Source organism: Schistocerca americana, chromosome 3 (assembly GCF_021461395.2).
Source record: "Schistocerca americana isolate TAMUIC-IGC-003095 chromosome 3, iqSchAmer2.1, whole genome shotgun sequence".
NCBI lineage: Eukaryota > Metazoa > Arthropoda > Insecta > Orthoptera > Acrididae > Schistocerca > Schistocerca americana.
Genome location: NC_060121.1, coordinates 863,853,270 through 863,879,377, shown reverse-complemented (window position 1 = coordinate 863,879,377; position 26,108 = coordinate 863,853,270). Strand labels below are relative to the sequence as shown.

Below are 26,108 nucleotides of genomic sequence, written 5' to 3'. Positions count from 1 at the left end.
CTGGATATGGTTTTTGAGTTGTTTCCTACTTCAGCATTTTATTATAACCCAATACATCATTTGATACAAGAATAAAAATGTTCTATTTGAAGCAATTTAATGGGATATTGATTCTGTGCAAGTAATGTGTATTTCTTGTTTGTAACAGTAATTACTCGTTTTTATGACTATCAGTAATATGTGCTATGAGTTTCACATTGTTTACCTGAAGATTCATTCATAGTGTGGCAATTTCCAGGGAAATAGTGAATTATATCTTTCTTAACCTGCCGGGAGAGCAGTGCGTGTTAAAAGTGCCACTGCCAGGATGGGGAGCTGTGCCAGTCCAGGATCGATTCCACCCAGCACATTAACGGCAAGGGTCAATGTTCCTGTCAGCCTGGATGTTGTTTTTGAGTGGGTTCCTATATCTCACAAGGTGAATATTGGGCAGGCATCCAAGTCTCTGTTCTTAATTACATAATTCACAAACATTTTGAAAACTTCACTCACTTTACATGAAACAGTTGGGGTACACGTATTCTGTCTCAGGACGTAATGGAGTGGTGACAGAAAGAACATTCAGCCTCCTCTTAAACCAGGAATCCCTGAACTGTGTTCTGTGGGAGTGAATAAGTGCTCCCCAAAGACATTAACAACATGGCTTTTTTACAACATTTTCTCTTATTTTTAGAAAATTTTATTATGATTTCTGTGTTATCAGTTATGATTTAAAATTGAAATAACCACTGAACAAAAGTGGTTTCTCATTAATTAAAATATTTTTAAAAATTTTATTATCCTTGAAAATAAACCAGGCGTTCCATCAGAATACCAGAATTCTCAAAGTGTTCCACCGAAAGAAAAGTGACCCATGGCCTTAAACTAACCATGTCAAACCAATTAATAACCATGCTGACTCTGTGCCAGTGTGAGGCATAGGCAGAAAAAACAAAAGAAGAAGAAGAAGAAGAAGAAGAAGAAGAAGAAGAAGAAGAAAAAGAGAATTATATCTTCCTTAAAATCAATACATACATTCAGGAATGGAGTACTTTATTAGACAACCTTAAAAATTGAAATTTCTTTTGTACATGTGTAAGATTCAAAACATGCAATTATCAGGCAAATTTTGTGGTTGTTATTCCAGCTGATATGGTCCATGTGTCATGTTGTACCACACCAGAAGTACTAGTCATGTCCATAACTGGTCCAGTATCATTTGAGAAATGAGTAGTAGGACTACTTTATGTATGATAAAACTTGATGCAGATGATACATTGACTAGAATAAAGACAGCAAAAGAGGTCTGACAATGAATTTATTAGGTTGTAACCTTTTATATGTATACAATAAGAAGTGATCCGGACTGTCTTCTAAAAAGGATATTTCATCACCGCCAACTCTGTATGTTCCATGACATCTAACATTATGTTCCAGAATATCTTACCTGCACTATAGTTTATGAACTCCAGCTTGTTCACAAAACTGTGATTTTTTTGGTTTGCACATGAATTATACAAATAATTTGCTCGCGACAGTAGAACATTTAGTTTGGGGCTGTTAAAAGCTGAGAGAAGGAAATATTATTTTCGACTTACAGTTGAAGCTTTATTCAATTAACTGATTTTTAATCATGTTACTGATTCTGAAAGAAGGAATAATGTGTGCACTTTTCTACAGTATTGTGTATTACTATTCTGTTATTTAATGTAAAAAAAAAGACCGGTGTACAGTATATTTAAACAAAGCTAGTATGTACATCATCTTTGTCTACTTTAAGTAAGGCAACATCTTAAGTATCAACATTTATATTTCTTTCTTGAGTTTCACCTATTTTATAAATATCTAAAAATTCAAAGTACAGGATGGAATAACAACAATATTATTAAAAGGAAAAGACAGAGTGTTACTTACCATAAAGAAAGCATGTTAAGTTGCAGACAGGCGCAATTAAAAGACACTTACATAAAACTTCTGGTCAAAACCTTCAACAAAAAAAGAGAAACATACACCATTCATTCATACATACAAGCAAGCATAAATCACGTACACATGACTGCCACCACTGGCAGTACGGGCCGGAATGTGGGATTCCGGCCCAAGCTGCCAGTGTTGGCGGTCATGTGGGCATGAGGTGTGCGTGCTTCTGTGTATGAATAGTGTGTATTTCTGTGTTGTTGATGAAGGCTGTGGCTGGAAACTTGATAGAAGTGTCTTTTAATTGTGCCTGTCTGCAAACTCAATGTGCCTTCTTTACAGTAAGCAGCAATATGTCTTTCCTTACATTGTTGATATTCCTACCTGGAGTTTCTATTGTTTAGTATTATGTAAAGGATAGATTGCTACTCACCATATAGAGAAGATGTTGAGTCACAGACAGGCAATAAATAAATAAATAAATAAATATCTAAAATGTTGAAGTTAGCTGGCTGTTTCAACTAACCCATGTAGAAGATTCATAACAAGTCATTGATCGACCTCCTGTTACAATAAGTTTTCCATTTGCAATAACAGCAGCTGCACCCTCTACTGCTTTAGGAATATTTTGTAACAAATTCCATGTGTTGCATTTCACATGATAATGTTCAAATGTGTCCAGTAGACCAGACTCACCTTTCCCTCCTGAAAACACAAAAAAATTGTGTCATATCAAAGAAGCACAAGAAAATAAAATTTAAAACAATAATGCTTGTTTCTCACATTGCATTCATAGGCTATGAGCATATGTCAATGTCTTGTGCATGGATTCAAAATTGTGGAAAACGTTCTGAGAATCTTAGCATTGGCACTTACACATAATGTGGCTGACAACTTCTAATTTCAGGTTACACTTAAGTAATCAAAGTAGAAATACAAGGATAAACACAAAAGGTAACACAGAACAGTAGCTACATAAATCATATCAAAGATGATGATAATATGAGAGCACTCAAAACACGACACTGAAAAATTAAAATAACTGCTGCTAGCACAAGTATCAAGCAAAAATATTTATCCTTCTTGCTGTGTGTTAAATTTTAGTCCTAATCAACAGAAGACCATTCACAGCTGATATTGCTATCTTTTTAATTTCTCATTTCACAGATGATAAACAGCTGTTTCATCCTCGATTTATCCATATCTTCTGTATGCATCTTCAGTTCATGGTATGATGCTTATTTAGACCTTGCATTATCTACTTGATGTTTTGAAACCTTTGTCTTCCTTATGTAATTTTTTTGTGAAGGTTATTATATAAGAGTGATACCCTACATGTATACAGTCTGCTTATACTGAAAGGCCTCAAACAAAATTGACATCTAGGCTACAGCATCTGTACAATAGGTCTAAAGGTGCTCTGAATAAGGATGTGACTTATCCACCTAGAGTTCCATATTGAGAAACTTCCCTCGTAACCTTTGTCCTCACAGTTCACAGCAAAATATTCAGTTTTAATCTCACAAAGATTCATATTATTTCAAACAAGTACTATGGAGCAGCTGGTAGTAATAATAGACACTAATGATCTCACATTAAATAAAGCACTATGCATAAAACATGTTAGGCTCCAGCTAGATAAATTAAGCTGAAGTCATTACACAGACGAACAAATGAAGAAGTTCACTGCAGCATATTTTGCATTCTGAAGTATCTTCTCTCATGTTGATTAGAAAGTTAAGGATGCCAGCTGAATTTTTCGTACTTCCATTTCCTTAAAGACAGATCACATTATATTCAGGAATAATACAGGCAATGTAAATAAAGTATTCATTCAGAAACAGTAATTGATAAGAATATTGTCTAAAGTGGAAATTTGTACATCCTACAGAGGCCTCTTCAATGATACTGGGATTATTCTACTCATTTCTCTGTGTATTTATTCCTTTGTAACATTTGTTGCCAGTAGTAAACTTTTGGATGAAGTGTGATTTACATCTGCTCAGTACAGAACACAGAAATCATCAATATGTGGGCATTATCTCCTTGTCTAGGTTCCAGAGAGATAATCTGACCAATCAAAATCAAAATCAGTTATGGCACTGTGAAAAGCTCATGTTATTGTGTCATGCAAAATAAAAGAACCATACTTTTATTTTCAGTTTTCCTTTCCTTATGTCTGTCTTATCAATGGCCCTCTTTGCCACTCCAATTTCTCACTTAAAATTTCTTGCTTTGCTAGTTACTCCCACTTGTTATTTCCTGCTGGACCTCCCTTCACCTATGGCCCTGGGGAACTTTTCTAATGAATCCCTTATCAGTTTTTTTTTGCATCCCTTTTGTCTTGTGAAGGAACATCCGGTTCTGAAAGTAATAATTTTTATACTTTTTCCTGCTGCTACTTGGAAAGTGAATCTTTTTTTCTGTCCATTCTTGATTGTAGTGGTTGAGTTAATGCTTCCAAATTCAAAAAAGCATACACTGTCAAAGGGAGAGCCACCAGTGAAACAACATGTGTTGTGCACCAGCTGTTATGTAAAAACAGTTTGGCCTTTTACATTCGCTTGACTATCACTAAGTTACCAGTTAGACGAATTTCAATAAACATTTCACAATTCTGTTATTTTCTGAATATTACAAAATTTACTTGCTAGTTGAAAGTTGAATCATCACACATGACATTCAAGTCAGTGACATGTTAGTTGTTTATGCAAACACTGCAAGCAAGTGATGAAACAAAAATTGCTGTGCAGAAAATAAAGCTTTAACATTCTGGCACAAAGTAACTGAACATTGTGTTATTGACAAATAGACCAGTGATATGTTGAGAGGAAAGTGTTACCCAAAAGCTGCTATTGATTTTGAAATTTCTACCAGTGTACTGTAAATTATAGGAGAATGAAAATAAAATGAGAATTCATCAGAAGGTAAAGGCTATACATACCAATGACATACACATCATACTCTTTGGCAGCTGTAGCAAATGAAGATCGTGCATGGCGCATACTCTTTATGCATATTTTGTGTCCAGGAAGATGATAACTCCATTGACTGAATCCAGGAGTAAAACATTCTACACTTGCATGAGTGGTTGTATCATCCATTTTTCCACCTATGACTAACATCACCTGCAATATAATTACAGTATTCTCTGCAGACCTACCATTATGAACACAGTTCCTGAAATAATAGGATGAAAATGCTACATTTCAGTACGCTCTGCTCCTAGAGTTTTATAATAAACTACCAGTAATTAACTATAAGCTAATAAAGATTAAACAAATAAAAATTGAATTCTGTCTGAGCCTGTCTTTCTGTGATTCCTCAAACCCACTGACTATGCTAATGCTCATAAAAACTAGTTTTCTCCATAAAAGTTCAGTTTATTTCATTTGATGAAAGACCCACAGTATCAAAAATTACTGGATTTGGCATAAGTATCTATATTTCAGTCAGTTGCTGTTGTGTGTTTTTCTGTTTTACTTTGTCATATTTTCATTTTGGAACCTTCCCCTCTTTTATTCACAAATGACATAATTCATTGTATAATGTAGCTTGGAACCAGATAAAAACTACTGAAGCAACTTTCAAAGCCACTGCAAAGAGGGGTTTGTGTATGCAAACAACTGTGATACTAGACAAAGGAGAGGACAATCATTAAGGATGGTGGCTAAAGAGCTGATGATTATACTTGTGTTCTTTAAATCATCAAAGTATGTCAACAAGAAGTTCAAAGGTTATAGTCACACTATAACTCACTTCTTCATGTGCACAATAAAAGATTCAAATTCAAACAAGTCTCTCATACAACTCCTCTTCCTGTCCTGTCACTGGCATTTCTTATCTGAACAGAGGCAGGCCACCCATAAAAGAAGCTGTGTCATCTATAAACATGCTTCTCAGTGTAATGTAATTGACTTTAATGACTACTTCACAGCCTATGTAATCTGGGTCTTAGCTTTCTCTAACACCAGCTTTTCTTAATTTCACAGGAAAGAACTCCCCCTACACATATCCTGCATTTCCACAGCCTCCTTCGACTTATTGCCCTTATCACTACCATCTGACTTCTCACCCATTGTTCTTGCTTCCACACATTCTGCTCTGTTACTCCCATACCAGACTCTCAATCTATGTGGCACTCTTCCACATCACTCTAGCTGATCCATGTCTTCCTTTTCTGCACTCTTTTTCTCAATCCATATCTTTCATATCCCCCTTGAATTAGTTTATTATTCTTGTAATTAGTTTATTACTCTTGTAAGAACGAGTCCCTACCCTATCTCCTTGTGTAGGTGCCAACCACCTCCAATCAATGTGTCTAGCCCCTTTCCTTGCAGTACTTCCATTTTCTTACCACACACATCTCTTAGGCCCTGTTCCACAACTAGGTTCCGAGTTTCTCTCTCTCTCTCTCTCTCTCTCTCTCTCTCTCTCTCTCTCTCTCTCTCTCTCTCTCTGTGTGTGTGTGTGTGTGTGTGTGTGTGTGTGAGAGAGAGAGAGAGAGAGAGAGAGACGGGGGGGGGGGGGGGGGGGGGGGGGCGGAAAACACACACTTGTTTGTGTTACTTAGTTCTCCGAGGAAAGATTTTGCCCAGAACCTCGGCTATAAATAATTATTTTCTAAATAGTTATCTGCTGTTTAATATTTTTTTCAACAAAAATAATCAATTTTTGAAAATATAATGTAACTGGATGGATAAAAAAATCTACTCACCAAGCAGTGGAAGGAGAAAACACATATAAAGGCACTGAAATGTGCTAGCTTCCAGACGCAGTGGCTGCTTTTTTTTGGCAGAAGGGTTGAAGGGGAAGGAGAAGGGGTGAAGAAAAAGGACGGGTGATGTTTACGAAATGGGAAGAGTTCAGAAAATTCACCCAGAATTTTGGGTCAGGTGATGCTTATAAATTGGGATGAGGAGGAACGACTGATTGTTGGGCACTGCACTGGATAAGATTTGAAAACCTGAGAGCTTAAACATGGAAGACAGAGTAACACACATGACAGAGACTACTGACAAAAACATTGTGCACAAGTTACTAAGAGCAGAAAGCTAAGTGCATTGTAGGTGGTAGAGATGGGGGCACAGAAAAATAGACAGGTCACAAAATAAAAGACACAGAAAACTGCAAGGAAGTGAAGAAAGAAATAGTTACTGAGAAGAAATTAATGTAAATTAAGGCCTGATGGGTGTCAAGAACCAAGGATATGTTGTAACAAAATGTCCACCTGTGGAGTTCTGAGAAATTGGTGTCTGGGGGAAAAATCCAGATAGCACATGTGGTGAAACAGACACTGAGGTCATGATCGTCATGTTGTAGAGCATACTCTGCAACAGGATATTGTGTGTTGTCAGTATACACCCTGTACCTATTCCAAGTCATCTAACTTATGACTTTGTGGTAGTCATGCCAATGTAAAAGGCCAAACAGTTTTTACATAACAGCTGGTGCACAACACATGTTGTTTCATTGGTGGTGACACTATATGCTTTTCCAGTTACAGGGCTGGTATAAGTGGTGGCAGAAGGATGAGTAGGGCAATTCTGACAGTGGGGACAGTCACAGGGGCAAGAGCCATAGGGTAGGGGAAATGGGTGCAAAAGGACCATAGGGTCTGACAAGGATATTGTGGAGGTTGGTAGAGTGACAAAAAGCTGTTCTAGGTTTGATGAGCAAAATGTCAATTAGAATGGACATCATTGTAAGGCATGATTTTAGGAAGTCACAGCCTTGTTGAAGTAACTGATTAATACACTCAAGACCAGGATAAAATACTGAGTGACAAGAGGTGTACTCCTTAGTTGTTTTTTGGAGGGATCAGCAGTACCAGGATTGAATATGATGACCTTTGAAGGTCTCAGGTTTTCAAATTTCATCTGATGCAGTGTTAATCAATTAGCCTTTCATCCCAATCCCATGAGGTATGGTCCCCTGATCCAGGGTTTTGGATGAGCTTTCCAAACCTAAACCTCACCAGTCCTTTTTCTTCTTTCCCCTTCAACCCTTCTGCCAGAAGAAGGAGCTACTAAAGGCAAAAGCTTGCAAATTTCAATATCTTTATATGTGAAACTTCCTAGCAGATTAAAACTGTGTGCCCGACCGAGACTCGAACTCGGGACCTTTGCCTTTCGCGGGCAAGTGCTCTACCAAGTTGGTAGAGCACTTGCCCGTGAAAGGCAAAGGTCCCGAGTTCGAGTCTCGGTCGGGCACACAGTTTTAATCTGCCAGGAAGTTTCATATCAGCGCACACTCCGCTGCAGAGTGAAAATCTCATTCTGGGATCTTTATATGTGATTTTTCCTGGTGAGTAGATTTTTTTAATCTATCCAGTTCAATATATTTTTTCTATTGATGAGTAGTACCCCAGGAGGTGATAATAAAATGGGGGAAGGAGGAGGGAGAATGGGAGAGGAAAGAAGTAGAGAAGGGAAAAGGACTTGGAGGTGCATTGGTGAGATGTAAGGCTTGTGTAGTACTGGAGTGGGAACAGAGAAAGGAATACGTAGGTGGAAGACAGGGTTTAGGACTAGGGGTTACGGGAATAAAGGATATAATGTACAGGGAGTTCCAGCCTGCGCAATTCATAAAAGCTGGTGTAGATAGGAAAATCCATATGGTACAGGCTGTGAAGCACATCATGTTGGGTGGCATGTTCAGCAACTGGGTAGTTCAGATATCTTTTGGCCACAGTTTGGTAGTGGCCATTCACGGCGATAGATAGCTTGTTAGTTGTCATGCCCACTTAAAAAGCAGCACAGGGCTTGCAGCTTAGTTGGTGGATCACATGGCTGCTTTCACAGGTGGCCCTGGCTTTGATGTGGCAGGAGAGACCTGTGACAGGAATATATGAGCCACGAGGCAAGCATTTGGAAGAGTGGTGGAGTAGTGACCGACAAAAATATTGCGCATGTTTAGGGATCAGTAGAATATAAGGGGCACTCAAATGGAAACAAGGCTGATGGAAAAAATAAGTAAATTGTTTATTATTTCAGAAGTAATCACTATAACTGTAAATATATTTATCCCACTGTGAGACAAGATGGTCAACGCCTTCACATTAAAACATTTACAGTTGCCTACAGAGCCATTACTGTACCCAGGCATGTGCCTCTTCATCCGAAGCAAATCAACGGCCACTTACATCTTTATTCAGGGCTCCAAAAATATGGAAATCACATAGGGAGAAATTGGTACTGTATGGAGGATATGTAAGGGCTTTCCAACAAAACTTCTGCAGCATACTCGAAACAACCTCAGCAACATGTGGCAGCTGCTCTAGTCCTGGGTGGTACTGTCTCATGAGAGGAGTGCTGCTTTGTGGCAGGACAGTGGGTATATGGGAGGAGGTAGGTCACTGGAGAGACAAGGCACAGGAGATCTGTTTTCTGGACAAGGTTGGGAGGTTAATTTTGGTCTGTAAAAGGCATTCATGAGATCCTTGGCATATTTGGAGAGGGACTAATCAGTACAGGCATGATGATCCTGGGTAGCTATGCTGTATGGAAGGTACTTATTTGAATGGAATAGGTGGCAGCAGTTGAGTTGAAGATATTGATGGTGGTTAATAGGTTTGGTGTGGACACAGGTACTGACATAGCCATCCCTGAGGTGGAGATCAACATCAAGGAAAGTGGCTTGTGGAGTTGATGAAGATCAGGTGAAGTGAATGGAGGAGGAAGTGTTGATTAGATTAGATTAGATTAGATTTACTTTCATTCCAATTGATCCGTAGTGAGGAGGTCCTCCAGGATGTGGAACATGTCAGAAAAATAACAATACATAAAAAAATTTACAACTAAAACAAATAAGCTAATGTACCATTCCACAGGTCTCAAGTGGAATGACTGCCATTTTTTAATGAACACTGTACGAAAGAGTCATTTTACAAATACTAATGCACTGAATTTAAAATAAAAAAGTTTTTTATTTATTTATAAGGTAATAAACATGTAATACAACTACTACAATACTTATTTATAATGAACACATTACTGCAATGAAATGGTGCAGAAGTTAGATTGTACTTACACACACACACACATTTACAATGAACACATTTACAATGAACACATTACTGCACTGAAATTGTGCAGAAGTTATATTGTACTTATATATATACACAAATCAGTTGGTTTTACTGAGAAATTCATCAATGGAGTAGAAGGAGTTGGCCACCAATAAATCCTTTAGGCTTCTCTTAAACTGAATTTCATTGGTTGTTAAGCTTTTTATGGCTGCTGGCAAGTTATTGAAAATGTGTGTTCCTGAATAATGCACACCTTTTTGTACAAGACTAAGTGACTTTAAATCCTTGTGAAGATTATTCTTATTTCTAGTATTGATTCCATGAATTGAGCTGTTGGTTTGAAAAAGTGATATATTTTTAATGACAAATTTCATTAAGGAATAAATATATTGGGAAGCAGCAGTTAGTATCCCTAGTTCCCTAAACAGGCTTCTGCAGGATGTTCTTGAGTTCACACCACATATAACTCTTACTGCACGTTTTTGTGCCCGGAAAACTTTAGCTTGGCTTGATGAATTACCCCAAAAAATAATCCGATATGACATTATGGATTGAAAGTAAGCATAGTATGCCAGCTTTTTCATTTTTATATCCCCTATGTCTGACAAAATTCGCATTGCAAACAGAGATTTGTTAAGACGCTTCAGCAGTTCTGTGGTGTGCTCCTCCCAGTTGAATTTATTATCAAGCTGTAATCCCAAGAATTTAACACTGTCCATTTCTTCTATCTTCTTGTCATCGTATGTTAGACATATACTCGTGGGACACCCCTTACAAGTTCTGAACTGCATGTAGTGTGTTTATTCAAAGTTTAGTGACAAAGAATTGGCTGGGAACCAGTGATTAATGTCCACAAATATTTTATTAGCTGATCTTTCTAAGACTACACTTGATTTGCTATTTATTGCAATGTTTGTATCATCGGCAAACAAAACGAACTTGGCATCTGGTAATGTTACTGATGAAAGGTCATTGATATACACAAGAAAAAGTAAGGGCCCCAAAATGGAACCTTGTGAGACCCCACATTTAATTAGTTTCCAGTTGGATGATGCCTGATAGCTTGTTACATGTCTCTTTCCTAATAACACCCTTTATTTCCTGCCAGAGATATAAGATTTGAACCATTTTGCAGCATTTCCTGTTACACTATAATATTCTAATTTACTTAAAACGATATTGTGATTTACACAGTCAAATGCATTTGACAGATCACAAAATATACCAGTTGCCTGCAATTTTTTGTCTAATGAATTAAGCACATTTTCACTGTTATAGATAGCCTTCTCAATATCAGAACCTTTTAGAAATCCAAATTGTGACTTTGACAGTATGTTATTTGAGATAAGATGGTTACAAAGCCGACTTTTTCAAAAATCTTTGAGAATGCTGGCAACAGTGACATTGGACGGAAATTTGATGTTATTTCTTTATCTCCCTTCTTAAACAGTGGCTTAACTTCAGCAAATTTCAGCCTTCAGGAAATATTCCACTGATAAACGACTGGTTACACAGATAGCTTAATATGTTACTTAGGTCAGAATCACATTCTTTAATTAACTTTGTTGATATTTCATCGTACCCACTAGATGTTTTTGATTTTAAAGATTTTATGATGGACATTATTTCTGTTGGGGTAGTGAGGGTCAAATTCATATTATGGAAGTTACTTGAAATGTCTGGTCTGAGGTATTCCATAGCAGCATCTACCAAACCTGATAACCCCATCTTATCAGTAACAGTTATAAAATGTTTGTTAAAAAGTTCTGCAACACTATACACATCTGTCACCAATGTATCATTTACTCTTATTGCTATTTGTTCCTTTTCATGTCTGGTTCTACCGGTCTCCTCCTTCACTATATCCCATATTGTCTTTATTTTGTTATCTGATATGACTATCTTTTCCTTGTAATATATTTGCTTTGACATCCGTATTACAGTCTTTAATATTTTGCAGTATTTCTTGTAATGTGCTACAGCATCAACATTGGAAATGTTTCGGATTGACAGATACAGTTTTCTTTTTGTTTTACAAGATACCCCTATTCCTCGAGTAATCCATGGCTTCTTTGTAGACATTGCTCTAACCTTGGTAAGTTTTGGGGGAAAGCAGTGTTCAAATAAGGTAAGCACTTTATTAGCAAAAATGTTATATTTTTCATTCATGCCATGAGCACTGTAAACATCAGTCCAGTGAATGTCTCTGAGGAGTGTCCTAAAATAATCAATTTTTGGCTTATTGGTTACCCTCTTGAGCTCAGATTTAACAGATTTTATATCCTGTTCAGTATTAACATTTAACAGAAGGAACTGCATGTCATGGTCTGAGAGGCCATTGACTATTGGTTTTGTAATATAATTTTGTTCATTGGACTTTTCTATAAAGATACTATCAATGGCTGTTTGTGAGCAAGTGGCTACCCTAGTGGGGAACTTTACAGTGGGAATTAAGTTGAATGATAGTGTTACTAACTCAAATCAGTTCTTATTGGGATAGTCTTTAAGGAAATCTACATTGAAATCACCAGCAACCACTATTTCTTTGTTTTTGGTTGTTAAATGGGCCAGTACAGCTTCAAGGTGGTTTACAAACAGATTAAAGTTACCTGCAGGTGCTCAATATACACTTAATATTATGAAGGATTTTTTGTGAAATTCTAATTCTGTTGCACATGCTTCCATATGCTGTTCTAGGCAAAATTTATGAATGTCTATGTTCTTAAATTTATGACAGTTCCTGATGAATGTGGCAGCTCCTCCTTTCTCCATTTCTGATCTACAAAAGTGAGATGCTAACCTAAACCCTGTAACACTTAAAAGTTCTATACCAGTGGTCACATGATGTTCAGAGAGGCAGATTATGTCAGCTGGGTTTGAAGACTCTAATTCATCTATGCAGATAGTTAATTCATTAATTTTATTTCTCAGTCCTCGAATATTTTGATGCAATAAAGATAGCTGACATTTCACATTGACACAGTTAAAATTGGGTAGAGTTAAAATATCTGCTGACTGTTGAAAATTCTTAACCAATAGCTGTTTATGCTGATGTAATAAGCTGGAATTATGTTTTCTGATTTCTTTCTCAAACTGAAGGTTTGTCTCAGGTCTAACCTCTCTTAAAATTTGCTTTCTTTCTGTCCTCCCTACCCTAAAAAAGGGTTCTGGATGTATGTGGATAAAGTTTCTCACCCTCAGATCAGAATACGAAGATGTGATCAATGAATAGGAACCAGATTATAACAGTCTGGGAGTCTGGGTGGGTAGGAATAACTCCTCTAGGTGGCTCATGAATAGGGTAGCATGGGATGGTGTGATGCAAGTGTACACTGCTGTACCACAGATTTCTTTGTAGGTGATGCCTTCAAAGGAGAAGTAATTGATGGTGAAGTTATGGTTCGTCGTGGTCACCAGGAAGAAGGCAGTAGGTTTGGAGTTGGTTGGGCAATGGGAAATGTGGTATTCAATAGTGGTAAGGCCATAGGCATAGGGGATGTTACCCTATCGTTGACAGGGATGAGCAGGGTGCTGGGTGGTAAAGGAATAGGAGCTGTGGAGAGTTGGTGGGGAATACGGTTGCTGTCTTCTATATGGGAGAGTAGGTTGCATGTAATAATCTGTTGGTGTTAGTCCAGGAGAGTACAGATTCTTTCTGAAGGAACAAAGTAACCAGCGACAATGAGGCATCCTGGATGCTTGGGTTTATGAGCTTTAGAAACCATGTAGAAGGTAGGAGTGTGGGGAGTTGCAGCGGTGAGGAGAGAGATAGACTCAAGGATTTGGTTCTGGGATGAACCTAAGGAACTGAGGACAGACTGGAGATCCCCCCTGAATATTTGGAATAATGTTGCTGTGGTAGGGTTTGTATGTAGATGTATCTGACAGCTAGCGGAGTCTCTCTACCAGGTAATACTTACAGCTCATAACCGTATCAGTAGAATCTTTGTCAGCAGGTAGGATTATAATGTCAGGGTCAGGTTTTAGGTGGTGGACTGTGATTTTTTCTGCAGAAGTACAGTTGGTTTCCATGTTGAGGGATTTGGAGAATGATGATAAGGGAAAGTTCAAAGTTTGGAAATTACGTAAAGTTAACAGGGGTGATTTGGGAGCAGTGGGGGTGGATGGAGAAGTAAACCGAGACAAGTAGGATTCATTGTTGGTTTTGGATTGAGCCTGATGGGTAAGGTTGATGGCAAAAAGTATTCTACTACAGGGATTGGGAGCAGGAGAAGGAGAGAAGAACTTTAACAAGTCCAGAATGAACGAATTTGGGAGAGGGGCAAAAGGTAATGCCTTTGGAAAAAGCCTGATACTTCTATGGGACTAAGGCTTCTCATGACTATATTGTATGTCTCTTTAGTTTCTGAGGGTTTGGTAAATGTAGCAGGTCTGCAATGCAAGGTTTGGCAGCTATGAGGGGAGGCATGGGAGGTTTCATGAAGGCTCCTGTAGAGGATGTGGATAGTGGTAGTCCAAGGCAGGAGTATGAGCTGAACAGGTTGAAGAGCTTTTTAAGATGGCATTGAGCATGCTGCTCTATTTTCTGGAGTGTAAGAGTTTGTGCCTGAAAGACAGAATGCAGAAGTTTTGGATTGCACAGCAAGAGAATTTCACGGATGGAGAGGAGGTACTGCAAGCAAGGTTTTGTCTAATTGATATGATTTTGTGAGATAAGATTGTAAAGGATTGTGGTCTGGTAGAATTTGGACAGATAGAGGTCACTGTGGAAGGAGTGGCTGCAGCTGGGGGTAATTTGATGGTCAAGCCATTCTGGGGGACTCCATGAACTAGGCAACAATGCAGAGGAACAGTATGTGGGACTGGGTTCTGGCTTGGATAGGGAAAATTTTCTGTAATGGCACAGACAGAAGGAGCAAAGATGCATATGAATGATAAAATGCATATCAGTACATGGGGAAAACCACAAAAGGGACAAAATGGAATGAGCATAGTAGAAAAGGTGAATGAGTGAGTAGAGTCTATAATGAAGGCAACAGGTGTAGTTCATATGACACAGGAAGGTACACAAAAACACATGAAAGTACATAAGGCTGGATGGAGGTAGTGTGATAGTGTGATATGTTCGAAGGTACAGGAATAATTATATCGGTGAGAAGAAAGTGGGACACCAGGCACTGCACTTACAATCTGCTCAGTCACAAAGCCATTTGCTGCATGTGGACAAGACCATTGATCCAGGGTGCCTTGGAAGATGGAATGCATACAGTTTGGAAGCTGACATTAAAACACTGAAAAGAAGAGGGGGGAAAAAGTTTGGATACTCAGTAAAGTAAAGCCATACAGCTTAACTACAAGTAGTCATTGGATCTGTAGTTATAACAGTCCCCCTACAAATATGCAAAGGGTCTCATGGATACCTTCACAGACCAAAATTACCCTCCAAAACTTGTCCATAAATAGATCTCTTGTACCTCATCTCTTCAGACACATATTACCTTTCACATTCCCACTGTCCATCCACAAAGGAGCATTCCTCTTATGACTCAGTACCACCCAGGTCTGAAACAACTGAATCAAATTCTCTGCCAGGATTTTGACTACCTGTCACTGTGCCCTGAAATGATGAAAATCCTGTCCTCATTCTCCACACCCCTCCCATACTGATATTCCGCTGTCCACCATAACTATGCAATATCCTTGGCATTCCAACTCCACCCCTGCCACCAACCCCTTGGGTCATGGCTCCTATTCCTGCAACAGACCTAGATGCAAGCTACGTTCCATACCTCATCCCACTACCATCTGCTCCAGTCCTGTCATTGGCATCTCCTACGCCATCTAAGGCAGGGTTACCTGTGAAAGCAGCCGTGTGATCTGCCAACTAACCTGTACCCCCATGCTGCTTCCTATGTGGGCATCCCAACTAACAAGCTGTCTGTTCATATGAATGGCCACTGCCGAACTGTGGCCAGGAAACCATTGGAACACCCAGATGCTGAACATGCTGCCTAATATTATGTACTTCACTTTAATGACTGCTTTACAGCCCGTGCCATCTTGATTCTTCCTACTAACATCAGGTGTTCTGACGTGCAAGTGAGAACTCTCCCTACAGCATATACTTCACTGTCGTTCACCCTCTGGCCTAAACATTTACTAGTCCCTGTCTTCCACCTACCTATTCCCTTCTCTGTTTCCATTCCAGTACTGCACACACCTTGCACTCCATAAATGCACCTACAAGTCTGTTTCCCCTCTCTACTTCTTTTCCTCCCTCTCCCCCCTCCATGTCTTAACACAGTCTCCCAACACTGCACCTAGCAATCCTATTCTGTCTCCACCATTTCCCTGCAGTTCTGACAGACAATACTAGCATCCTCCCTCTTCACCACGACCCTGCTACTCCCCCCCCCCCCCCTTCCCCTGGTTCCACCTCACCTCACACATCCTGCTTACACCCACCACCCCTCCCCAAAGATTGCTGCTCACATCAGATATACAGTCACAGTCAGGCATCAGTGCCCAGAGACAATGGCCATTTGTGTGTGAGTTGTGCTTTGTGAATGTTTGTGTATTTTCTACTTCGGAAGAAGGACTTCATCTTAAGATGTATTTTTTATTGTGCTTTTCTGTGACTCAACACAACCTTTGCATGGTGAGTAGCAATCTACCCTTCCTATATTATTGTTAGTAGCATCTTACACATAAAATGACTACATCTGATTCACAATAAACAGTATTTATGGCCACCTACTTTACACAGTAAGGTCAGCCCATTACAGTGTAAAGTAATTTTGACTGAATATTATGAAAAGGGCAGTTGTTATTCACCATACAACAGAGATGCTGAGTCACAGATAGACACAATGAAAAGACTGTCAGAAAGTGAGCTTTCGGCCAACAAGGCATTCATCAAAAATACACAAAACACACACACACACACACACACACACACACACACACACACACACACATACACATACACACATGCAAATGCAACTCACACACACATGACCACAGTATCCGGCTGTTGAAGCTTCAATAAGCAGCAACGATGGTCATGTGAGTGTGAACTGCATTTTGTGTGTGTGTGTGTGTGTGTGTGTGTGTGTGTGTGTGTCTGTGTGTGTGTTTTGTCTGTTTTTGACAAAGGTGTTGTTGACTGTAAGCTCACTTTCCGACAATCTTTTTGTTGTGCCTATCTGTGCCTCAGCATCTCCACTTTATGGTGAGTAGCAACTATCCTTTTCATAATATTGTTACATTTCAGTCTGGATTTCCCGTTGTTTGGTATTTTGACTGCTGTTTTTAAATTCTTATGTTAGACACTATCATCTGTCAGTGGTAATATTATCCTATCACATATCCCTCCACAACTGGAGCATCATGTACACCTGAGAGCTGTATGTTGCTTAGAAATATTATATCTCTGCAGGAGTTAATCCTTAACGTCATATCATGTTGTTCACCATATTTCTCTACTGCAATCAACCATTATCATCAACAATAAATGTGTGTTTTTTTATATCTAACATTATTTTTTCCCACTTGTCTTACACCAACATTTAATTCAATATTATTTTTTATCACGGCCAGTACATTAAATATTCTGAAGACTAAAAACCACAAATTAAAAGTGAAGGCAGAACTACTGTAAATAAGTATTCACCAACATGCAAGTTCAACACATGTGCACCCTGAACCATCACAAATCCAAGCAAGGCACTAAGATATAACTATTTATTGAAGCAACCTGCATATGAAACTTCCTGCCAGATTAAAACTGTGTGCCACATTGGAAGTCAAATCTGGGACTTATGCCTTTCATGGGCAAGTGCTCTATCAAATGTTCTATCCTTGCACAACTCATGACCCATAGGACAACTTCTTTGAAGTTTGGAAGGTAGAAGGTGAGGTAATGACAGAGGGTAAAGCTGTGATGGTGGGTCATGAGTCACGCAATGAAGCTAAGTCAAATTACTTGCCCATGAAAGGCAAAGGTCTGAGTTTCGAATCCCAGACTGACACACAGTTTTAATCTGCCAGGAAGTATCAAATCAGCGCATACTCTGCTGAAGAGTGAAAACTCATTCTGGAACATAAATATGCTTAAAAAAACTGTGATTGTTTATTTCATTCTCTGTACATTTATCGTTAACTCTTTAAATATTTTATTCGCTAACATTACTCCTTATTCTTATTGTACTGAATATTTATTAGTCCATCTTTACTTTACCGTACAGGTTGTCCAAGTGCTACTGAACAAGTTAAAATAACATAATGCAACATACAGTGTAAACAAAAACAGGAAATATATAAACACTTTCATACTTGAAGTTTAGCTATTTGATCTCTATTTGAATAAAATTATTGTTTTTGCTTATTTAAAAGCTCCTGTGCTTCCACATTCCTCAATACTACTTCTTTAAGCATCTGTAACACTTTTGTCATTATTCTTCATGTAAAAGAGAGAGAGGGAGAGAGAGAGAGAGAGAGAGAGAGAGAGAGAGAGAGAGATTCAATGACCAATGACTGCTATAGATGTCGCACAAAACCCAAAGAAATTTTGATCATATGTTCAGGCTGCTAGCGACACCAAAGGTAGTGTCCACACACTCATGGATGACACAGAAATTACAATTGACAGCAGCCATAAGAAAACTCTGTTGCAAATTGTTCGTTTACAAACAAAGATCTAAGAGTAATTAATGTATGTAATACATTAATACATGTATTAGTGTCAACAGTATTGAGAAACAGCTGAAAATGGTAAAATTGAACAAGGCCCTTGGGCCCTGTAGAATCTCTGTCATATCCCATACAGGCCCTCTCTCTGTTAAGTATAATTTACTGTAGCTCAATGAACAAAAAACTATGCCCAGTGGGTTTGAAGAAAAGACAGCTCACATACGTCGAACAGATGTAGCAGAAATCATCCCCCCCCCAAAAAAAGCTGCCCTCCAATATCAAAATATCATTGACATCCATCAGTTGTAGAATCTTAGCATACATCCTCAGCGCAAACATAATGAGATACCTCAAAAGCAGTGATTTTCTCCATGCCAACCAGCATGGATTCAGAGAACACTAGTCATGTGAAACACAACTTGTGCTGTTCTCACATGACATCCTGAATACCATGGATCAAGGCAGTCAGGGGGATGCAGGACTTTTCGACTTTCAAAAAACTCACCTATTAAACAAAAACATAAGCTTATGGGGCATAAACAAAATTTGTGACTGATTTGAGAATTTCTTGGTAGGGAGGATGCAGTATATTTTATCTGACAGAGAATCATCAGCAGATGCAGAAGTAACTACAGGTGAGTTCCTGTAACAGTGTGTTATGATCCTTAGTGGTTTCGATAACGGTGTCCTGCATGAAGAAAGTTTGCAAATATACAGTCAGGTTTTGATTACATTTCAAGCTTGTGATTCACATATCACTTTAAACGATCAGAAATGTGAAACTGCATACTTTACAAAATGCAAAAATATAGTATTCTATGATTAAAATATCAGTGCATTACAAGCGGAGTCAGTCAACTCATATAAACACCATGGTATGAAATGGAATGATCACATAGGCTCAGTTGTGGATAAGGAAAATAGCAGATTTCAGTTTACTGGGAGGAAACTGGAAAATTTCAGTCAACATTGATGCAAGGCATCCTAAGATATTGTTCAAACCTGTTGAACACATATAAAACAGGACTAATGGTGAATATTCAACACATACAAAGAACATCAGCAATGAATGATCACAGGTTTGGTTTATTCAAGGACATGCCACAAAAATGTTGAAAAACATGAGCTTGCAGTTACTGGAAGATATATGCCAACTATCTTGCAAAAGCCTACTTACAAAATTTCAAGACAAGTGTTAAGCAAGGAATCTAGGAACATGCAATGGCCCCTGTATCTCGTTCCCATAGGCACAACAAAGACAGAATTAGACTAATTACATTGCACAAATATGCATTTAAGTAATCATTCTTTCCACATCCCTTAAGCCATTGGAACAGGAAAAATGCTAATATGTGGTGCAATGGAAAGTACCCATTTCCATGCATTTTAATTTGGTTTGCAGAGTGCAGGTACAGATGCAGAACTATCAAGTCACAATAAATGTCTCTATATGCCAAAAAGTATTTGGTTTGCTTTATGATTCATTCTTCATGACAACAACCCAGTCTTAAATCATACAAAGCACTAATAAGATGGAAGAAAAGTATTTATCCTTACCAATTACTGAGAGACAAAAATCCATGTAGGACTCATTGAAATGCTACACATTTAACATGGATTTTAAGCTACTGCAATGAAGACTTCCTTCATGGGAAGAAAAAGACAAAAGTGAGAAGATAGAAAAAGTACAAAAAAGGAGTGCATATGATGGAGGGAGGAGACATTTACACAGAACATAGTCAAATGTGGCAAACAAACTAAATAAATCTATGGAATAAAGTTATTTTTATTGCTTATCTCACATGCCTCCCCTAATCAGTTCTTTAATGACTCTCTGCCTCCAATATTTCTTACATTCTCTAAAGCATTTGTCTTTTAATTTCACAAGTTTGAAGTTCTGTGGTCACTGATAATGATCACCGAAACTACTGGCTCAATGTCTATTAGTTTTCTCTTCATACTGGCCCTGTCCAGTTGTTATAATTTCAATTTCAAGCAAGTGAACTCTTTTATATTTTCACTTCCGTATTGTGAATTTAATAAACAATAATAATCTGATACTTACCTGTTGCTCAGCATGGTATCGAAAAAATTTGCAGGGTCTCTTTTCATTCAGTATAAGGTCGTTTTGTTCTGGATCATCATATCTTACAGTCAAAATTTTATCAATACATTTATCCATTATAGAACGAAGCTCAGTCTTGAACATAACTGAATCAATTTTTACTGAGATAAGCTTTTCCATTGGTACTGCATCCAAACAAATCATTTTTGGAATCAAAGGAATGTGTTGTGCACGCTTCTCTAGATCAACTTTTATCCAACGAATAAATATCTGCATAGAAATAACAATGTTTATGTAAAATTTAATAATTAACAAAACAACAATTTTCAAAGTTTTTAATCATTTATATACTTACAAAAGTAAAAATAGCATGATGGTAGTAAGTTACAACATTGTATCATCACTGTCACTGGCATTTTTGTTGGAAGCTGTATCTCAACTTCTTGGAAGGAAGGAAGATTTAGGGTCATTAGAGACAGATGCAAGCTTTGATTAGAGGAAGTTTAGAAAAGAAAATCAACTGTTATTTCTGCACTGGAACTATCTGGCATTTGCCTTAAGCAGTTTAGGGAAACCATGAAAACATAAATCTAAATGCTCAGGTTGGAGTCTGAACCACTGTCCTCTTGAATGTGAGCCAAGTGTCTTACCACAGTACCATCTCGCTCAGTAATTTCTTAGATGTTAACTCAGAGAATGTATACCAGCAGAAAACTGAATGAAAAATAACAGTTTATGAAAGATGACAAGCAGGAAATGCGGAGGAGCCATTACATTGTGGTTCAAACGTCCTAGTCTAAGCTATAAACAGGAATGGGACAAGGACACAGATAATATATAGCAGTCTTGTGAACACTATAAAAGACTGCACGTCAATGAGGAGGCAGCAGCACTGAACAAAACACACATTATCAGTGAAATGAAATAAGGGAGATTCAAAGTTTTGACAAATTAGAACAGGGGCTTCTCAGAGAGAAAATCTGGGAATAAACTATCAGGAAAGGACATATTTGAAACAACAACATACTGCTTGACAGAGAGAGAAAAGTACAACACCACAAAGAAACCAACAGAAATTCATCTAAGTTACATCACACATGAGTAATGCCAACACAAAGAAACAAATCTTTTGTCACATTAATAAAATGACAATACTGCCCCAGTTTATGAACCCGCCCAAAACAGGCAATAAAATCTTTACTAGACAATATCAACTCTAGTGCACTTTACATATTTAGGAGACATTAACTGCAATGTGTCTTTGAGTCCATAATTCACTAGTCATACCATCTACAAGACCCGTTTACATCATTTCCCATGTTGTTTCTAGTCATCAACTTGTTAGTCCGATACAAGCCAGTGACAGAGCATGTGATGTACAGTGAGGATGACTAAAATCTTCAGGCACTTTAACTTCATGTTGTCAAAAGTGTCCTGACACTCCATTTACATGATTTAAGGCTATATGGAAAAACAGAAGATTAATGTTTAACACACTGTTAACATAAAGGTAATTAGGAATAGGTCACAAGCTCTCACTGGAAAAGACATTGTGTGGAGATGCACCTTAATTGATTTAGAGAAAACACAGAAAACCTTAATCAGTATAACAGGAAGGATATTTGAATCTTAGTTCCTTTAAATACAAGTCTACTGTTTAACTATGCATATAAGAGGACTGAACACATTTTCTGTTTGATCTCCATGGCCCATATAACTGTTCCGTGCACAGCATGTCATTCTGTTATCAAAAGATATGTACCAGATCCAAAAGATCAGGTGCAGGAGATAAGACTTTTTGCCACAGCGTATAAAAGTGTTAAAAGGCCTGTGTCTATAAATATATATTTTATGGTTAAGTAATTAACACCACAATAAAATCAACTAACACTCTAGTTATAATATATAAGAATGCTTTTTATACGAGCCAAATACATAACGGAACAGGGAACAAGGGAAAGTGCCTCAAATTCCTTTATAATGGTGAATATGGAACAAGATATTTTGGGGATAGATTCAGATTGTAAAGATTTCCTATCAAGAATTCCACTATTTAAAATAAATGAATTCCCATAAATTTAAAACAATGAAGGTTATTAGTTGTCAATGTCAGTTACTTGAACATGCTAATCAATTTTACATTTCTATAACTGAAAAACACAATTTTATGAAATTTAAAGAAATTATAGAAATACAAAAATTCTGTATAGAAAACATTATCACAAAAACAGGAAAGCTTTTACTGCTCACATCATGCAGTAACATGAGTGTCTATAATTTCAGTGTATTAAACATACAGGAAAATAGTACAAATACTGAATCCATGAATTAAATTACTAACCTCAAGTAGCCTACTTTCATCATCAATGTTTATGTAATCTGAATAAAGAATATCTGACAACAGTTCAATAGTTACATCCAAGAATTCAGGCTGTTCACAGACCGATGAGAAATTACGAAGTATGCAGCGCAAAGCTTCATGGGCAAGATCATTGTAACCACTATCTATAGCAGTCTGGTACACTGATAGGCAGTTGTCTACACAGAGACTTGTCTGTAGATACTGGCAGCAGGGGTGGCTTAAAGCTGGAATCTGTAGGAAATCTGCCATACTGATCACAGAATAAATATTTTCCTCAGAAATCTGAAAAATACATAAATTCTGATGAAAAACTGTAACCTTCTACACACAATTACCAACGTATTTATTTACACATGATATACACACTCCTCACAAAAAATATGTAAAGATATAACAATATTTCTTAAGTACACCCACAGACTCCCAAAATTACAAAATTGAAATGATTTCAAATGGAAACTGAATATAGCGATGTAGTATAATGCTCAGTCACCTCTGCTAGATAGGTGTTAGATGCTCCCCAACTTTTTCATGTGACAACTTGTTACCTTGACTCACATCTGACTGTGATCTAAATCATGTATTCTTTCCATATGCATGGTATCATAATCAACAAGTAACTTATTGTAAGAGACTAAGCAAACAGAAACATCAATTTCCTACTAATACACCATAATCCTTGCATCAGAAAGTGTAACAACTTTTAAAATAATCACAGACTTTTGGAAAAACTGTAACTTGCACTTATAAATGACTTCTATTCCTGTGTAGAACTTCTATAACATATTACACACTGTCTGTCAGATGATACTGCTAACAATGTGCATCACTCACCTTTTGGAAGCAATCATAAAACCAAAAGATAACACTGCAACATCACTTCAGAAAAAGTTAATATATATGTACTGTTATTTACTTTTCCCCTTAATAATTAAAAGAAATGTACCTGTTGTTTTATAGGAATCTGTTATCAGTTACTATAACATTATATTACCACTGATTTTTTATTGTTATCAGCTGCTGTGTGTTTTATAAATACTTATTTAAATTTGTTTTAATCATTAGATTTCCCCCTTTTGTCATATGATGCTGGCTGCAAAATATGTACACCATATACAATTTTAAATAAAAATAAGGAAAGATCAGTACATAGATGACACTATTTCTCATTGGTTATGTACCAGACTGTGGGTACTGAGGCCCCCAGTTCAATCTTCAGTCAGTTCCAGAATTTTTATCTGTCACTTATCACTTCTTTTGCCTCTGCCATGTTTGTTAACGCAAAAAATGTTGAGTTGCACTGTGGTTCGCAGACCATGTCAAACTGTAGTGGCTGGGTAAGCCAGGTCAAAAGTTGGATGAAGGCAATGGCATACCACCTCCAATAGAACCATCCCCTAGAAAAGAACTGTAGGTTCCAAACCAACTTTCAGGTTGATGAAAGCCTTACCACTTACACAGACCTTTCATTATTGAACAGTTTCAATATGAGTAATGACATACCTGAGGTCCCCTTGTGAGTTTCTTCATATTTTGGGCCCTGGTTATTTGCATTTGTAGAAGCCAGGGACAGTCCAATATTCAGGAATGAAAATGCTACTTTTTCTGTATCAAATATTAATTACATGCACTCACCTTTAATGTAATAAATGCTAGGGGAAGTCTAAGAATCATTAGAGCTTCTTTACTGTTATCAAATTATCAGTAAATTAATTGGAATAAGAAATGAATTATGGTGGAGACACTACTGACACAGTACAAATCATTCCAAAGTCATGCAAAGTTTGCTAGTGATTCTTGTTGGGTGCCAAGTCAGTCAGTGAGTGTTAGCAAGTATTTCTTGTAAGAATTCCATGTCAGTTATACTCTCAATTTTCAGTAGTTTATGGAGTTATGTGTATCAGACTGAGAAATTGTCTATTATTTTACAGTATTTATTAGTAAACACACCATAATGGCACCTCTAACTATTATTTAACACAGATCTGCTACATGTATGTACAACTAAAGCCACACAAGTAGAATTTTTTTCATACCAGAAGTTTCTGAGAGGTGCTATTTTATCTGCTGTGAGTGTCAACATGAACGGGAAGACTACACAGAGCAGGTAGGAGGATGCCTTGAACATCGATTTGCAAGGTTTATCTGAGAACAGGTTATCTTTTCTTTGTAGGTTAACAGCTAAGCTCAATTTAGCTGTATAACTCCTATGTCACTCTCTACGGATTTGTGGTTAATCTGAGAAAGCCACATTGAGGTCAAGTCATGAGGGGTTCTTGCACTTGATAGTATCCGTTTCAATATCATGTGCCAGTTTAATGTAATTACATCTTCCGTGGCAAGTATATAAATAAGTAACAATCATGGGGAATAGAACAGTTCATCATAATGTAATTATATGTGAAGGATTGTTTGAACATCACCTCTAGTGAAGATAATGGCATCAATTAAGCAAGCACGTGGGTTCACAAGTTTCTTCTGGTATGCCAGATGCAGATGGGCTTCTAAACTGTGCAGATGTTTATTGATATGTTTCACTATGCTCCAAAAAAGTCTCACTTGTTTTCTATAGAATTAAGGTTTTGTGAATTAGTGGGATAGTTAAGATGCAATAGAGGCCTGAGTGTTCATCAAACCAGGAACATATGTCTTTAGTTCTGTGAAGATTGCTGTTATAATCTTGGAGGACAAGAATCCTCTCAGTATATTCATCATGACGATGTAGAAGAAAGAGCAACTGGTCACAGAGAATGCTGAAATAAACATTCTGGTTCATGTTCACAGTAGCCTGAATGGGTGGTCAAGTTATGGTATGAAGACACCTCCATTGTTATAACGTCAAGTTTAACACATATATTTCAGAAAGACACAACACATATAAGTCACAGACTAAGTTGACAAGCAAGACATCTGTACATGTTAGCATTCGAATGAGCACTGAGTCCCAGTCTAGCGGCCGCTGCTCGGCTGGCCGCTTAGGTGGCGCAGCTGCTGCATGGCTGGCAGACAGCGCCGCACGTAGAGGACGCGTGTAATTGCACGGCGGCACTTTGAACGATCGGCGAGTCACAACACTTTTCCCCCCTTTGAAATTTTTGCACTGT

The 26,108-nt window shown here is 37.7% G+C and overlaps 1 protein-coding gene across 4 annotated transcripts in view; it reads right to left on the bottom strand.

The window, feature by feature from the left end:
• The window catches only part of LOC124605352 (kelch-like protein 28), a 145,238-nt gene that overhangs the window by 52,062 nt on the left and 67,068 nt on the right, over positions 1-26,108 (bottom strand). For all 4 annotated transcript variants that reach the window (XM_047136976.1, XM_047136977.1, XM_047136974.1 and 1 more), the window contains exons 4-7: positions 22,984-23,286; positions 20,643-20,912; positions 4,841-5,024; positions 2,423-2,601 (exon numbers count right to left, since the gene is read on the bottom strand). In XM_047136976.1, the coding sequence (XP_046992932.1) occupies positions 2,423-2,601; positions 4,841-5,024; positions 20,643-20,912; positions 22,984-23,286 (936 nt within the window). The remainder of the gene's footprint in view (positions 1-2,422; positions 2,602-4,840; positions 5,025-20,642; positions 20,913-22,983; positions 23,287-26,108) is intronic.